We start from the raw sequence: 18,310 nt of genomic DNA, 5'->3' as shown, positions 1-18,310 counted from the left end.
CATATTGTCAGGGGTTTTCAGATCTGAGCTTTAGAAATATCATCAAATTGCCTCTACACTGTCTGATCTATTTGTTAATGTAAAAGTCCAAGTTTAACCACTATAAACATGATTGTTATTTCTGGTTTGGTCACATCAGACCATAATCTGTGTAATATCTGAAAACGTTGATTTCAACAGAGCTCTTGCTGTGTATCTGGTCAGGTCTTGGCCTTGGTTTAGTCTCAGTCCTTTGAAGTCCTGCCTCTTTTGATACAATCTGGTTTCAGGTGTGTCAAACATGTGGCCTGCCGGCCAAAAACTTGCCCGCCAAAGGGCCCAATCTGGCCCATGGGATGAATTTGTGAAATGCAAAAGTGACACTGGAGATATAAACAACCAAGGATGTTAAAATCATTTTAGTTGTGGGGCCAAATACAGTCCACTATGATCTAAAGTGGGTCAGACCAGAAAAATAATATAATAACCTATGAATAATGACAACTCCAGATTTTTCTCTTTGTTTTAGTGTAAAATTACATGAAGGTGGTTACATTTACAAACTATACTTTCAAACAACACATGAAAATATAAAGAACCTGAAATGTCTTGAGAAAAATAAGTGCAATTTTACCCATATTCTACCTGTTACTAAATGTTTTGTGTATATGTAGATCCACTGTGATCTGTAAGTTGCAATACACATGTGTAAATGATACACTGAGGCAGAATATTGTTAAAATTATACATATTTTACTATGGAAATTTCAGGTTATTCTTGTAATTCACTTTTTTTAAAGGATATTTTGTAGATGTAAACATTTTCATATTATAATTTTACCTTTTCACTTTTTCACTGGCCCAACCCGTTTGACCATATTGGTCTGATGTCGCCTCTAAACTAAAATGAGTTTGACAGCCTTAGTTTAAGTTTTGACTCTGACAATAGCTGTGTTTTATCTCCTTTAACCCATAAAGACCCAAACAGCCACTGGTGACGAAAATCATCTAATGATCTAAAACATTTAATAACTTCTGATCCACTAATCCTATCAATACATGTAATTAATTAGCATAAAATACAGTTTGTCATGTTTTCATGGTCATCAGATATAACCCATTTGGACGTTCAGAGGCTCCATAGTTACCATGGAAACACCGTCATCTTCTATAACATTGATTCACCAGTAAAACCCATGGAGGTGGAGCAATGACAGTGGATGGAGACACTGGGTTTATGTTCATTTAATGACATATTTGCTGATAAAGTCACTTTTTCTTCAGTTTTCTCTATTTCTGACATAACAACCCTCTCTGTTTCTCTGAAGTTTTGTGAACATCTACATGATCAGTAAATTAAATATAGGAAAACACCTCATTTTCACTTAAAAAACACAAAACGCAGAGGATAATATCATAATAAATGGTGATAAAACACTATTTTTGTAATTGCCACAAAAGTAGGACTGGGTCTTTATGGGTTAAACAGCTGCTTTGCTTTTTCAGGATAATACTATAAACAGTGGAAATGGCAGTAAAACAGGTCGTCAGGAAGTAAATTTGGGAAACGGTGTCATAAATGTGATCATCTATTAAACCTGCAGATGTTAAACCTATTTTTATCATCTGCTGATTTCTGAACCTATTGTAAATCTGAGGGCTGAGGGGTTAAAGCAGTGTGATGCATCGTACCTGTCCATGTGTGTCTCCTGCTGATTTTCCCGCTTCGAACTTGAGCGCGAGGCCAAAGTCGGCTATGCAGGCTGTCAGGTTAGTCTTCAACAGCACATTCTTACTCTTAATGTCCCTGACGTATACAAAACACAGTGAGAGGTGAGGGGTGGCGTTCATGTCAAAAGGAAAACAGCCTGAAGAAAACACGACAAAAGGACCAGCATGAGTCCCGGAGGTGTGGGAACCTGTGAGCGATGGAGGGCTTGTGTCCGTCCTTGTGTCCTGGGATGTCTTCGTGGAGGTAGGCCAGGCCTCGGGCGGCCGTCTGAGCGATGTGGCACAGTTCGTTCCACGACACCACATTGGCCTTCAGGTAGTCTGTCAGCGAGCCCTGGACACGATGAAAAAGCACAAGTCAAAAGTGTTAACGTCAACTTATGACGCCATGTTCCAACCCAAAGTAGACAGTAGAACCTTTATAACAGAACTAATAGAACCATTTCCAGCATGGTTTTAAAACTCATGAAGCTAATGCCATGTTTCCAGTATATAGTACTGGCTAGACCCGACTTGACTCGGGTACCAGATACTATTCCTAGAGACCATTTCCATTACAGGATACTACTGACTTCAGAGTACCTGGATGTCAAAGCAACGCGGCATGTAACTTCCATGATGTCTGCTCAGAGAGTTGCCAATAAACTCGCTTGTTGTGTGTTGCCCTGTCAAGCTCACGCTGAATATTTTCATCGGCCACCAAGGACAGAAATGTCTGAACCTCCTCGACCGACCACGGTGTCATTTTGCGGGCTGTCATCATGGATTAACCTACCGGTATATTTACTGTGCACTTCAGAATCTGTTTTTTCTTTTTTGAAATGGAGGGCCGTGCATTGATGACACAATGACGCAGAGAAAACTCTCTGACCAATCAGTGGTCTGCAGTGTTTACAGGTGACATTTTAGTATCTCTTCACCCGTTTTGGAACCTGGCTGAGCAGATTCTAAAAAAATAATACCGGGTACCAGACTCCAGATTCTTTTACGTAATGGAAACGCAAAAAGGCCGAGTCAATTTGAGTCGAGCCGGTACCATGCAGTGGAAATGCAGCATTAGAAACATGAAGTAAAAGAAAGTCACAGAAGTTTCCCTTGAGTTTGAACTGTAACTCCATGGTCATGTTTCAAAACACAACAAAAACCTATTAGTTAATACAGATATTTATAGGTATTTGTTGATTTCAGTCATTATCACTAACACCATTTCATGTCGTTTCAGTGGTGGCTCATATTCATCCGTTACCTTTATATCTAAAATGCAAATAATAATAATACCTAAATGTGAATAATTTCATGTTGTATTGAGTGTTGTTAAGGTTAAAGTCACAATTTAATGTGACTTCTGACCCCATGACAACAAGCAGCACAAACAGTTAGAAGCATAATGTGTTGAATGAAAGCTTTCTTAAAAAACATCAGAAAATTGGTGCCACAAATCTCATACTGTCTGAGTTAAAGTCTTTATTTTTTGTTTATATATGTATTCCTCATCTATTTTCTATCTAATACTGTCTACTGTGTGTATACATCACTAAAACAAACCCTATATTTCCTGTTCAGCTGCATTTTTTCATTTAATACAAAGCTGTAAACGTATGATTACAGAGCATATACACATGTCCATCCATGCACTCACTTTTTGATGCCCATTAATTATTTGTCAGTTTTTGTTTAAATGTCATGTGGTGTGACCATCTGGCCATGAATGCTGTTTTCAGATTCATTTTCTGTGACTGAACTGTCTTATTTTTTTTTTTTTAAGAATCTTTACGTAATTTTGAAAAACAGGCCTGTTGACCACATTCATGAAGGTGACCGTGACCTTATCCAACAAAAAAAAAAAAGAAAAAAGAAAAAGAGATCAATACTAAGAAAAACTCAATAGAAATATGGATTGAAAAAAATAATAATACTGTATATATTAAGGAAAACAATTAAATACATAATAAATGAGCCATCATGTGACATGTTTAAGGCTCAACCAATTCACCTCGATTAAAAAAAACACTAAAACCAATGAATTTAACAAAGTATGTCTTAATGCAAAGACAAACATATATATATTTTTTATTAACTGTTGAAAGCCTTTTGCACATCATTGGCCGCATGTAATTATTATTATAATTATAATTATTTTGTTTAAATTAATAAGTATGAATATAGATATGTTTTTGATTGATACATATATTCATGGTGAATGTATTGTATATGTATAAAGTTCAAGTCACACATAGTATATGTTAGCATAGCATAGCATACTGCATTAAGAACTATAACACTAAGTATGGCAATAAAAGATAATTGTATTCATCATGATGTACAACTTCCATTTATGTTAATTTTAATCACATTCATTGCTAAAAAGCTCACAAAAGGTTCCTATGATTTGTTTTATTCTGTAATTTTTACCATGATTATTTTGATTCTTTTGCATTTCACTGTTCTATATGTTGAGAATGAGTTCTTCATCTAGTTTTAAACCATTGCTTTTAAACCAGGAATATTTAGCAATTATCAAGAAAAAACGAATGGCCGTATAATACTTTCTTAGTATCTTGTGTTTACCTTAATGGCTTAATAAAGTATCCGTTTTCTAAAGCCTGGAATCTGAGAAACCTTGATTTAGATTGACAATCAATCACTGGGAAAGAAGAAAATGAATATATACAGTCATTAGCACCATTTCTGCTTTAATGTTCAAGCTGCATCTGTTTCCCTCTTATCTTAATACAACATCTTTGCTGTTACATAATGTATGTAAATATGAAACAAGGTCACTGTTTTTAGGCCAAAGACGGATGCAGTTTCAACAACTAACCACTAGAGGGCAGGCAGCTCCTACAGATAAACTAAAAAAAAATCCTGTTATGTCTTTTTTTGGAGCAAAGCCTCCTGTCTGTGCTTGTACTTACTGTAGTTATTACATTTATTTATTGTGTAAATGCATGGGACCAATTGAAAAAAAGTCAGATAAAAAAAAAAAAAAAAAACACCCACTGCCTGCTATTAATACCAGTGCATTGTACAAGACATGCAAAGCAGAGAACATGGAGTTCTATCTGTGTGTTGTAAGAGGTATGGCCATTGCTTTGCTGATGCACAGAGCTGCTCAGATGCATCAAACGTAGTGGCGTACAGTAAATCAGCCATCAGGACCAAAGAGACGCTCGGTGTTAAATGAGTCCATACAGTCGACTCAAACCACTGAACACGTCCTCTGAAGGTGACGGAGGAACTCTACGACTGTTCAACCTTTTCCCACCAGCTCCTCTAGAGCACGTTTCTTTCACCGGACCAATCGCAGGAGCGCTCCGAGGCCTACTGCAGAGCTAAGTAGCTTAAAACTGGCCTCTCCGAAGCACCTACAACCTTTAATTTTTAAGCCTTTTTGTTCTTGCGTGCCGAGGCTGCGTGTTCCCAATCCCCCGTCCTGGCGCGTGAATTCGTGTGTAAGAATGGTTCTCCACCTCGTCTGTAATGACCCTCAGAACACAGAGGCACTTAAAGCCCTGAACGCACCACGACGGCTGTGGGTGTACTGGCGGAAAAGGCTGAATGGAGCACGATTCTCCATCCAAGAAAAAAACAAAAAAAAACAAAAAAAAACACATCAAGCATCATCGAAGTACATTATATGACTGTAAATAATCTTTTTCCACCACAACTAACCATCGACTTCCTTCACATTTCCCTTAGGAAGAAAAATCTCCCAGTCAACTTTAAGGAAATATTGATGTTTTATTACTGGGTCGTGTCTACAGCTGTAAGATGTCCTGTTCATGCTGATTTGAGATAAAAGCATCAATATTTTCTTAACCCTTTAACAACAGCAGTCTGACCAACACTACATTTTGGACTTTACCACATTTAAACTGCTGGAACTCCTGAACCGTTTGTGCGATCCGCAAAATTCAAATGACATCAGAAAGCTGAGATCCTTAGCTTTCCAACACTATATAACATTTTACAGCAACAATGTGAGACTCTAATGCAAGTAGAAAGGACTTCCACAACTGGAAATAATAAAAAATATGAAGTAATAATATGGATACTGAATGTTCAAGAGCAAAAATCATGTTTGAGCAGATGTAAAATAGTTGAAAGTTTATGTCTGCAACCTCAGAAAGTTTCATTATGGACATTTGCAGTTGTTTCTGATAATACGCTAAAAAATTCAAGTCCGTTTTTTTTTCTTTTTTTTTACTAAAACACACTGTTTTTAAGGAGTGATATATATTTCCCTGTGGTCTACATAAACTGTAAATGCTCTGCTTGGGTCTGAAATCTTCATTAATTCAACTCCACAGGTTCATCTTCAACCCTATTTCTGAGTAACGACACCAGAAAGGTCGTTTTGAGCACTGGTCCTTTAAATGCAGATGAGCCACTCCAGGCCCCGCCCCCTCCTGGTTGTTGGCTGTGCTGCTCTGTCCCGTTCAACCAACAACTGAACATTTTAGGTAATCTCCTCGAAGTTTGGACATATTTTTAGTGTTTACTACAACCGCTGCTGCTGATAAACAAATGTCGTACTCGGAGAAATGTTTGTCAGAAGTCTTGACCTTAGATGTGCAAATGTCTTAACTAGTTATAAAATGGAACAAATTAAGCAGGAATTAAAACAAGTTGTAGAAATCCACTGGATTTTTGCCAAAATGAATATAAAGATAGCTTTGCAGCACCTGGAGGGTTCAAATTCAAACTTTTTGAACTATTAGGGTCCAAACACAAATAAATGAACCAAAGACTAATAAAACTGGGTTTAGCACAATGTGACCCCTTTAATACATTTATTATTTATAATAATGATAATTAATGGCCACATATTGAAAGTTAAGTTCTTCCTGAAAACAAAGGTGCAAAAGAATTGGCCAAAAAGGCATTTTCGGACACTATTATTGCAAAGAAAACATGAAGACACCTTGGCGGCCCGTTATAATCCCAGTCTTAAACAGGTTAAAGTTCAGGTTTTTCTTCCAACATGAGATGTTAGATACTTTCTGAGACTAAAGACATGCTTTAGCCAAAAATGACAGGCTATTTTACTGTTTTTATTTCTTTCTTATGAGTAAAACATCCACCGTTTTCATTGAATTGCTAAGGAAATCGTGTTAGTTCACCGGTGACCCGATGGATGGAGGTTAAATACTGCATTTAAGTCGAGTTAAGAGGCTTTCATTCTTCTCTGCTCTTGATGTTATTAACTATATGGACTAAAATATTGGGACACATCATGGCTACAGCTTGCACTGGAGTTACTGGTAAAGTTCCTGCAGTGGAAAAGGGGCTTTTGTATTCAACACAGAACACAAAAAAGATGTTTGCGATGAACAGTTAGTAAAACGCTGACTTTTTGTTGCAGTAAAACATCTCATTTGGATTAAAAATGACTCATGGTTCCGGACAAAAAGACATGTATGAGCTCCAGATTTCCAAAAACCATCTCGGAACCATATTAAACCCATCAGTGAGGCTTGAATATGTAATTCTGTCCCTGTTTTCCCCCATTTCCAGCTGTCGTACTGTTGACCTCCTCGCTAATATTCAACATCCGGAAAAAGGCCAGAGCTGAAGTCATCTACATCCCTGGGGCTTTTCCTACATTGAGAATTACGAGGCAGCCGCTTCCATCAAATTTCATGCCACCTCCAACTCTTGAAAAAAATAAAAAAAAATCACTGATGGGATCTTGGTGGAAAATATCAATTTCTAACAAGTATCGCATTCAGTGAATTCCTCTCATTTGTAAGTGCAGTTGCAGCGCTATGCCAAGGCTGGAACACTCAAATAGCAATATTACTTTGAGGGTACAGAGAAGAGGCCTTTCAGTTTTCTTGTAGGTCAAATTGACCCCATTTTTCTCCCCATGACTCCCAAGAAATGTTGTTACACTATTTGGACAAAAATATTGGGACACGTTGAATTCAGGTGTTTCTTTTCTAACGGGGGTCTGGGATACAAAACAATAATGATAAATGCCATAATACAGTTCTATATTGGGATAAATATCATTGCATTGGTTCGTTGTTATCTTTGCTTAAGTTAAACTTTAAGGAAATATTGATGTTTGTAAACTATATGGACAAAAGTATTGGGACACATCATGGTTAGAGCTGGTAAGATGTCCTGTTCATGCTGATTTGAGATATAATCAATATTTCCGTAAAGTTTAATGGGAAATTTTTCTTCCTAAATGAGATGTGAGGAAAGTAGATGGTTAGTTGTGGTCGAAAATTATTATTTACAGTCAGAGCATGAAAAATGTTTTAGGAATTTAGAGGTACAACATTTAAAATCATAGTCATGGATAAAAAAAAAAAAAAAAAAAAAAAAAAATCAGTGCTGAGAGAAATTTATAGTAAGTCCATCAATTTGAAACATTTTGGAAGCAAAGATAACAATTTAACCCAAACTAACACAATATTTATCCCAATATAAAACTATATTTTGACAATGGTCATTATTGTTTTGTATCCCAGACCCCTGTTAGAAAAGAAACACCTGGATTCAATGTGTCCCAATACTTTTGTCTATATAGTATGACATTTTATGGAAACGGAGGTAATGTTAACTCTCTTAACTGAAAAGTACTAAATCATGAAGGCTTTATTTATTTGAATCTCTGTATTTGCAGTGCTCTGAAGTAAAGCAGGAACTTTCCAAATACTGTCAAAAAATTGTAACTTTTTGGTGTAAATTTTTGGTAAAGAACGTGTCCCAATACTTTGGTCCACATAGTGTATTTGTCTAATAACAAGATAATGAGCAAATATGCAGCCTATATAAATAAATATTTAGATTTATTTTATGAACTTCATTAAGCGTTTGTACAATAAAGAATTGATTAAACATGACCAATCATCAATGCTTGCCACTTCAATTCCATCTATTTTAACCATCTCTTTCATCTTCGCCTTCCTGTACCTGTTCGTAAATAACCTACAGTTCAGTTGAGGATGTGCTTGCGATGTAAAGATGTAGATTTATGAGCTTCCCCCATGGTTTGCATGTATGGAGGCGTTGGATTCTTCCAACCCACGTTTCCGTCACTGGTATTAGAGCAGCGTGTTGGCATGAACATGATACAGGGATTATGATTTCAGATACTCTAATACTGTAACTGAGGTGATCTATTATTTATTTATATGATCTAATTTTAATAAAATTGTCATAGTGACCCAATTTCACATCTGTCTTCTTGACTGCACCCCAAGTGGCGCCCTCTTCTGGACGGTGGCACAAATAAGAGTTGAAATAAGACTTTGAATGTTACAACACGATTATCCTTTGGTGGTATACATTTTACATGAAAGCTTCTTAACTACTGTATTACAGGGATCAATCTGACCAGATCTGCAGGTCAGAACAAGATGGATTAATCTATTGACAACAGCTAAGAAACATGTTTGCACAGATCAGGTATTTGAGTGCAAATCTACACAGAGAACTTTGTGAAAAACCTGCGACTGGATTATTTTTCGAGCTTCATAAATGGGACTATTGATAGAACTGTGCAGTCATTCAAAACAATCCATTTACATGTTCATATGCATTGACATTTAACATATTTATTCATTAATGTATATGGATTTTAACATTTTTGTCCAATGTTTGCAAGAAAATTTAGATTTATTAGAGGTTTAGCACAGGGGCTTCAAACTCAAAATAGTTATGGGGCCACATTCAGCCTAATATCAGCTCAAACAACCAGGAAAAAGTAAAAGTTAAAAAAAAAAAAAAAAAGAAAAAGTAAGTGAAAAAGTAAAATTACATTATGAATATGTTTACATCAACAAAGTATCCTTTAAAGAAATATGAATGATATATGAACCTGAAGTTTCTTTAAAAAAAAAAAAGTGCAAGATTAATAATATTATATCTCTGTTTATCATGTGCAATACAACTTATAGATCACAGTGGATCTACAAACAAAAAAACTGTTGCATCATTCTGTTCCCAATCAAGACAATTATTTGACGTAAAAAATCCAAATCTTTTACTGTCCTGGGTCTCAGAAGGATACATTTATTCCATAACACATGAGAGTAAATGTAAAGTTGGGGTAAAGTTCCTTGCTTTTGTGCACAAACTCGGCTAATAAAAGTTGACTCTGATTCTAATTCTGGTGAAAAAGCAGAACCGAACTCATCGACTGACATCTTCAACTTGTTGATTCCAAGATGGCCGCCCCCTGCTGGTGACGCATTGAAAAACAACCTATTGTTTATATTGATAAATCCAAGTGAATGAGGAGTTTAACTGCCGTGCCATATATTGTCCAAGATATAAAAAAAATAAATAAATGATTGTAACATTAGCCAGTGTTTCGGTAAAGATTACGACTCAGGTTACATTTTAGAACAAAATATAAAAAATGGAGTGAAATGACGAAATGGAAGTGTGAAAGTACTCTAGGGTAGGATGGTCCACTCAGCCATTAGAACGTTTATATACAGGGGTTGGACAAAATAATGGAAACACCTTAAAAAAATCAACAACATATAATTTAATATGGTGTAGGTCCACCTTTTGCGGCAATTACAGCCTCAATTCTCCGAGGTATTGATTCATACAACTTGTGAATTGTTTCCAAAGGAATTTTAAGCCATTCTTCAGTTAGAATACCCTCCAACTCTTTTAGAGAAAATGGCGGTGGAAATCGATGTCTTACTTGAATCTCTAAAACTGACCATAAATGCTCAATAATGTTGAGGTCTGGGGACTGTGCCGGCCATACGAGATGCTCAACTTCATTAGAATGTTCCTCATGCCATTTTTTAACAATTCTAGCTGTATGGATTGGGGCATTATCATCTTGAGGTGAAGGTGTTTCCATTATTTTGTCCAACCCCTGTATAAGGCAATACCTTGTCTCTTGCCTTTCTACATTTGTATATCAATTGCGAAGACAAATTCTGATATTTATCCTCTCCGTACAAATGGTCATGTATTCTTTTCTGTTCTATTCGTCCGTACAGAACTGGATCAAAGGGCTTTTGTTTACTCTGCACCTTATGTATGGAATCAGCTACAGAAACACTGGAAATTGAGTTTTTTTATTTGAGCGCTTTTCAATCCAAACAGAGTTCTGGAGGCCGACTCCATAACTTGCACTTGTTTTTCTTAATCTGCTTGTAAATGTTCAGTATTTATTGTTAAATGTGTTCGTTACATGTGTTTTAATGTTGTAACTGTGTGTTGTACCTTGGCCAGGACTCCCTTGTAAAAGAGGTTCTGAATATCAGTAGGATTTTGTTCCTATTTAAATAAAAGTTAAATCTAAAATAAATTCGTAGTGTTGGTTGTGGCGTACCTTGTCGTGGTAGGCGGTGATGAGCCACAGCTCCAGGTCCAAGTTGTTGTTCCTCTTCTCCACTCCGATGAAGTGCAGGATGCTGTCGTGCTTCATGCCGCTCACGCTGTAGATCTCGTACTCGTTTTGCCACGACAGCTTGTCCTGTTTCAGACGAGCAGAGGCAACGTAAACGACTGCTACTCATTACAAGCAGTAAAAAAAGACACATACTCCTGTTAAGATGTGTCGATGCCACTTGGCTTTTTACAATCGGTAAATTTATGAGCTTCAGTTGACAAACACGTTTCGTTAAAACATGTTTAAAAAGTACAAATTCATCTGATTCAGATGACTTATTAATACTAAGACTAAAATAGCAACAATTCTCATTAACTGAAGAAACAGCTACTAAAGACTGAGTAAAAATGACATTGACCAATGAATATAAATATAAAAGAAGTAGGAGTAAGCTCGTTATCCATGACTATGATTTAAAATGTTCTACCTCTAAATTTCTAGAATACTTTTTCATGCTCTGACTGAAAATACATTTTCTACCACAACTAACCATTTATTTTCTTCACATCTCACTTAAAGGTAGGGTAGGTGATGTTTTCCTGGAGCATTTTTTACTATATTGCTTAAAATCCCCTTCAAACCCTGATTGCAACCAATTATTTAAATGCTCTAACACAAAAACAAAAAAATTTAGTCACCTGTGGAATGAACAGGACTGAAAAAACACTATCCAATCATTTTAACCAGCCCATCAAAATGATTGAATGGTGATATGTCTATCAAATTCAACTGCCATTTGTCCCTCCCCACTCCCCAAGTACAATCCGGTACTCTGGAGGCGTGGCATCAGGAGGAAATCTGAAGAAAGGGGTTTAGACTTTTGAATTGAGTATTTTCAAAATATAGCGTGCTCGAACCATTTTCCCAGATCTCCTACCCTACCTTTAAGAAAAATATCTCATTAAACTTATTGAAATATTGATGTTTATATCTGAAATCATCATGAACAGGACATCTTACAGCTGTAGACATGATGTGTCCCAATATTTTTGTCCATATAGTTTACAAACATCAACATAAAAAAAAAAAAAAAAAAAAAAAATTGATGTTGAGAGAAATTCAGTAAAAACCACCACTGAGGCATTCTGTCATGTTACTATACATATGTACACTATATAGACAAAAGTATTGAGACACGTTGAATCCAGGTGTTGCTTTTCTAACTGGGGTCTGGGATAAAAAACAATAATAAAGACATATGTCATAATATAGTTTTATACTGGGATAAGTTGGTTGGTTCTGTTTAAATTGTTGTTGCTTCCAAAATGCCTCAGAGATGGTTTTTACTTAATTTCTCTCGACATTGTTTGTTTTGTTTTTTTTAAATCCATGACAATGATTTTAAATGTTATGCCCTTAAATTTCTACAATATTTTCCATGCTCTGGCAGTAAATAATAATTTTCTACCACAACTAGCCATCTACTTTCTTCACATCTCACTCAGGAAGAAAAATCAATCATTAAATTTTAAGGAAATATTGATGTTTATAAAACCATATGGCCAAAAATATTGGGACACATCATGTCTACAGCTGTAACATGTCCTGTTCATGCTGATTTGAGATCTAAACATTAATATACATGCTAATATGCATATTCACCTGTATGGGGAAGATCTTGACAGCCACGTATTCGTTGAGTAGCTGAGCCTTCCATACGCAGCCGAAGCGCCCCCTGGCTTTCACCTCGATCAGCTGCAATGGTTTGTGTCCCAGGACAGGGGACGGGGGTGAGGGCCCGGGGTCCTGCAGAGAGAGGGCAAACCAAAAAAAAAAAAATGTGGGAAGACAGAGGACGTTGTTATTCTTTATTCTTTTTTTTTTGCAGAGTATTAAAATAGCATTGGCTTCCACTGAAGGTGACCGGGCTTTTGGCTGTACGACAACGTGCCTGAGGAGCTGAGACCAGCACAATCACTATCATCTACACATCTTAAATCACATCTTACATTTATAGGCTCACTTTTAGGCTATGGCGCAACATGGTGATGTTTTCGTCCACTTTTGATGCTTATTTGTTGCTATGTTCATTTTACCGGCTCGTCTTATCTGTTGATTTTAGGAAGTGCTGCGTGCTTAAATCCACTATTACTATTCATGTGAAGGCTTTTATTTTTTATTTTTTTGGCTGCGGGGACACAGCATACCAAGCAGGGTTGCGATTAATTTCTTTTAAATTCAATTAAACCCCTCAGGGCTGCATTTGCGTGAGTTTACAAGAGGATGGACTGGAACTGGAAGGTTGCCAGTTTGGATCCAAAAGCTACACCTGCGCTGAGTTGGTGTTAAAAATAAGCTCAAATGCTGATTAAAAATGAATAAATGGTTAAATATATATAGCCCTGGCAGGTCCGACCTTGTGCACGCTAAGCCCATATAAACAAAAGGAAGCCAAGTGTTCCAATGTAAAGTAGGTTAAACACAGCTGCTGATCGGGATTATGCTGATCACTTTCACATGTGACTCGGCAGAGAAGGACAGAGGGCGAGCAAGGATAGCCAGAGACAGATAGGGGGAGGTTAAACAGAAGCATGCAGCCAGGGAGTCACATTTCCAGAGGATAAAAGGTAGAGGAGAAAGACTAGCACATGACTGATGGTCTTTGATGAAACCAGATCTGCTGCTGTTAAATCCCGACTTTCCTTTCCTCCTGCGTTGCTGCTGTCAGGAAGAGAGAGGAACGTTCTCGTCGGCGTTCATGTTTTTACTTGAACTGACGGCTTACAAGGTGCTTGATAAGCCGGAGCAAGTTTCAAGACCCTGAGGCCCACAGGATCCACTCAGACACTGTGATAATACATCAAAAGTGCACACTTGTCAGGCTGAGTCTGTTTTTCTAACATCCCGTAAAATGTCCTTTTTGAGTTACAAGGTCGCGCCGGTACCAGTGAAAAGATTTATTAGAAAGGAGCAACACTCAACCCGTGGGTTCCTCTCTCTGGAATTAGGAAGAAAATGTGAATTTCGGCGCACACAGATGAGCTCCGCTTTAATTTACTGCTGAGCTCCTGGTATCCAACCTTTGTTAAAACAAACATCGGTGATATATGTGTCTTCCAGCTGTGAAAAATGAGCTTCCAAGGCAAAGCTCGAAGTGTTTCGATGCCTGGGTAGTAAAAGCAGGAGAGGTGGCTTCAGCTTTTACCGCCTGTCCTGACAAGATTACAGCAGCTACTGAAGCCAATGGTATCGTTTAGCGGCATTTCATTTTTATCAAGCTCAAACCGAGGCCGTTTTATTTGCACACATGCAATCAAATGGATCCATGTCCACTTGTGCAACAGAGACTCAAAAAAAAAAAGGACATTAGAGATTCAAGGCTACATGAGGTAAAATCATGGTTCTGTTAAATTTACTTTCCGTCTATTACTATGGTGTTACTGTAAGATTTTAAGACAGCCCATGGGCCAAAACCATCCCGCCAAAGGGTCCAAATTGACCCGCAGGATGATTTTGTGAAATGCAATAATTACACTAAAGATAATAACTGTCAATGTTGTTGAAATCATCTTAGTTCAGGGTCCTCATGCAGCCAAATTCGACCTCAAGTGGGTCAGACCAGTAGAATACCACCATAATAACCAATAAATAACGACAACTCCAAAGTTTTGTTTCTGTTTTAGTGTATAAAAAAGTAAAATTGCATGAAAATGTTGACATTTATAAACTATCCTTCCACAAAAAAATGTGAAGAAATAGAAAAAATATGAACCTGAAAGCGCAATTTGAACAATATTCTACCTGTTATCAAATGTTTTGTGTATTTGTAGATCCACTGCGACCTCTATGTTGTAATATGCATATATAAAAGATAAACTGAGGCATAATATTGTTAAAATTACACAGGTTTTTAGTATTTGCTTTACTTTTTTGCCTAAAACAAAGAGAAAATTTTGGAGTTAACATTATTTTAAAGTTATTAATCTGTAATTTAACTAGTTCGGCCCATTTGAGGTCAAACTGTGTGGTATGTGGCCCCTAAACTAAAGCGAGTTTGACACCCCTGTCTTAAGAGTACATTAATATAGTAACAACAGGTGCCATCAAAGAGCAACAGAATGCTTATGTAGTAACAGAATAGTATGTCTACAGGCATAACTAAGTGTATAGCAACAAAGCATGTGCAGAACCAGAACCACTTGACACATGAGGTCTGCATGAAGAGGCGACAACAACGGCTTGAATCTGAAGCTACTGTAGAGCTATGTTCAGTTACAATAAAAACTGATGACGACACTGGCTCCATTCTACACCATTTTAAAAAACATCCGATTCTCTCTAGAAACATTAAGACAATGAATTTCACTATGGTCTCATTCACTTTTAGGTGTTATCATGGTCTATTTGTAAATGAATGCTATGTTGATTAATTAATAAGAGTAAGAGAAGGTTTAGCTTTAGCCATGGGGGCTGTAATCAGATTACAGGAGTTTGTGTTTATTGAATTAAACATATTTTTCCAAACATCTCAATGCTAAGTTACATTAAAACTAATACTTTTAGTACCTTTTAAATTATTGGTGGTGTTCTACGTGTATATTTTTAGTCTGGTGTTTTATGTATGGATGTAAGTTTCTACTTCCTGTAACTTCTGCTGCAAAAGGGATTTTTAATCTCAATGAGTCATTTTTTCTAAATTAAATACTACTACTACAACTAATAATAATAATAATAATAACTAAAAAGATTATCACAAGATTTTGTTAGAAATGCCGATCATTAATTTTTCCCTTTACTTGTTAGCGTAACTTAGCTACATCAACTAATGATAGCATTACTTTGATATTGGATAACAATGATCTGTTAGCGATATTTCCATGTTTGGAGTGTGCTCATGTTTGTTTTTTTTTGTAAGTTAGCCTTAGCATTTGTTTGGAGAGTTACTCCCACTGGTTACTTCTGGTTAAAAAATATTTCAATAATTAAAATACATGAGATGTTGAAGTTTTATAACTATTGTCTACAAACAAATGGGTGATGGTGGTTATATCAATTACTTTAAGTAATTTAATCTTTTGTACTGAATGACTTGTGATCCTAGCAAATAACTGTGTTAATTTACAGAGTTAGCTAGCTTTACATTAATATATAAACAACACTTCACCTTTTAAAAAAAAAATTCTAATACATACTTTTTAATGACAAGTTTCTTTTGAATATTATTGCAAACATTACACTTTGGTGCAAACAAACATGCTTTGCTATTGCTAACTAACTAGCATTACCTCATATACCCCAAAACAAAAAGCCCGCTAGCACAAACAATGCAAAATGGGTTTTGAAATGGAAAATAAGGCGACCCTGTGTCAGCAAATCTCTGCGGTACATTATCCTGTGACCATAAATAAAACTAGATTCCTGATGGCAGACAGTCAAGAGTAGAATATTTAATTAGGCAGCAGTATAGTATACGTACAGGCCAGTTTTTCCTCCTTTTTTGGATCTCAGAAATATGCTAAGAGTCAGAATTTGGCCTTAAGCTACAAAAGGTTGACAGCACACACTGAAGCGACAGGATACTGTACTGGATGCTGCAAGCAAGTAATTTTTTTCCAATAAAAAAGAAAGAAAAAGCTACACTTGTCAAATGAATCGATTGCTGTCCAATAGCATCTGAAGTCTGAAAACTGTGTTGGCCTTTGGTAGAAACCGAGAACAGGCCGTCTGTGTTTATGACCAGAGTCTAGTGGGAGTGTAGCAGCTGAAGGAGGGGAAGGAGGACTCGAGTGGGAACTGATGTGTTTGCTTAAAGCCTTTTTCCCTCTAACGGAGAGCTGCGAGGCAGACCTGCTGTCTCTAAACACTGCTTTCACACCCGATGCCAGCCAAATGACGGGGAAAATTACCCACGATGGCGCTGAGGTTGGATTACAGAGACGGTCCAAACAGGCCCGGGTTGGCACCTTAAGAAGCGTCTTCAGAACACATGGTACTAAAGTAAATACTGACTCTTTAGCCTCACAGAAGGTTTTCCACACATGTTGGAAAGCTGTTTTGTATCTATGAGAACCAATGGCGTCAACAAAGAGTTCAAAGTATGAAGCCTGACTGTGGAGTTAAGTTTCTAAGACACGTTTCATATGAAAAACATAGATTTAGTGACCAGAGATGGAAAAAAACTTACAAAAACATGTTTACTCTACACAGGCAGGGTTTCATATCTGTACCTCAAGCAACATTCTAATTTTAATCCCTAAATTTAAACACAATTATCTGAAGATTCGACTCCTTACATTTTAATTAATATAAATCATTAATTGTATTTTGTATCATTGTGCATCTTCACAACATCAAGACTGGATTCAATCTAAATGGATAAAATAATAACACAAGAACGCAAAACTTTCTCAGGGAATTCACCCCAAAAAAAAGAGACAAAACCATAAAGTGTAAAATGCATTAACAAGATAAAAATGATCAAAACATGTCACTGACCAAAAATGCCATTAATGACAACAATGTAAAGGATCTAACACGACAAAACGATGTAAAAGACATAAGTTGAAGTTAATGCAAAAACACAGAACAAGACAAAAACACTAAAAAGTTTTAGTTAGATGAGAGCAAACTGCAAACGAATGACAAAAAATGCAAAAGACAAGTGCAAAATGTAAAAAAAAAAAACCCTCAAAGGTCTAATGTGATGAATATGCCATAAAACAAACAATACAAACATGATATAAAAGATGCCGCAAAACAAAACAAACTTACAGCGTCTGATTTTGCAATTGTGCTTATTTTGTTTATTGTGATTTAAAGTATTTTATAACCTTAAATCATAAAGAAAATGTGTGTAATCTGAGTTACGATGGATGTTGTGTTCTATTTAATTTGAAGGTAAAATGGTTCAATCGTCTAATAGGCTATAGACATAATATTAATGTAATGAAAGATTTGGTTCTTTTCACACAAAAACAGTTACTAGAAATGTCCTTGAGAGGCAGAATGTAGGCTTTTATACTTTTATACCTTTATAGTTGACACAGTCCTCCTACTTTTACAGTATCTGTACTTCTACTGGTGTAAGGACTGTGTATTCTTATTATCACAGGGTTCATACACATTTTTTAAGGTCAAATTCAAGCACTTTTAAGGGTAATTTTCCACATTTTTCCAGCACAGCACATCATCGCTGGGGTAAAATACATACCTAGAGAAATACGTACACTTGTGATTATTTTTTTCCACTTTTTATCACAATGATGTACATTGTATTACGCTAGC

The 18,310-nt window shown here is 36.4% G+C and overlaps 1 protein-coding gene across 2 annotated transcripts in view; it reads right to left on the bottom strand.

The window, feature by feature from the left end:
* LOC115434131 (activin receptor type-2A) overlaps window positions 1-18,310 on the bottom strand; it is an 89,727-nt gene that overhangs the window by 9,194 nt on the left and 62,223 nt on the right. For both annotated transcript variants that reach the window (XM_030155875.1, XM_030155883.1), the window contains 4 exons: window positions 12,689-12,832; window positions 11,027-11,170; window positions 1,899-2,044; window positions 1,672-1,786 (listed from right to left, as the gene is read on the bottom strand). In XM_030155875.1, coding sequence (XP_030011735.1) covers window positions 1,672-1,786; window positions 1,899-2,044; window positions 11,027-11,170; window positions 12,689-12,832 — 549 coding nt within the window. The remainder of the gene's footprint in view (window positions 1-1,671; window positions 1,787-1,898; window positions 2,045-11,026; window positions 11,171-12,688; window positions 12,833-18,310) is intronic.

The sequence above is a fragment of the Sphaeramia orbicularis genome, chromosome 2 (assembly GCF_902148855.1).
Source record: "Sphaeramia orbicularis chromosome 2, fSphaOr1.1, whole genome shotgun sequence".
NCBI lineage: Eukaryota > Metazoa > Chordata > Actinopteri > Kurtiformes > Apogonidae > Sphaeramia > Sphaeramia orbicularis.
Note: the sequence above shows the minus strand (reverse complement) of the source record. Positions and strands in the feature narration are given on the sequence as shown.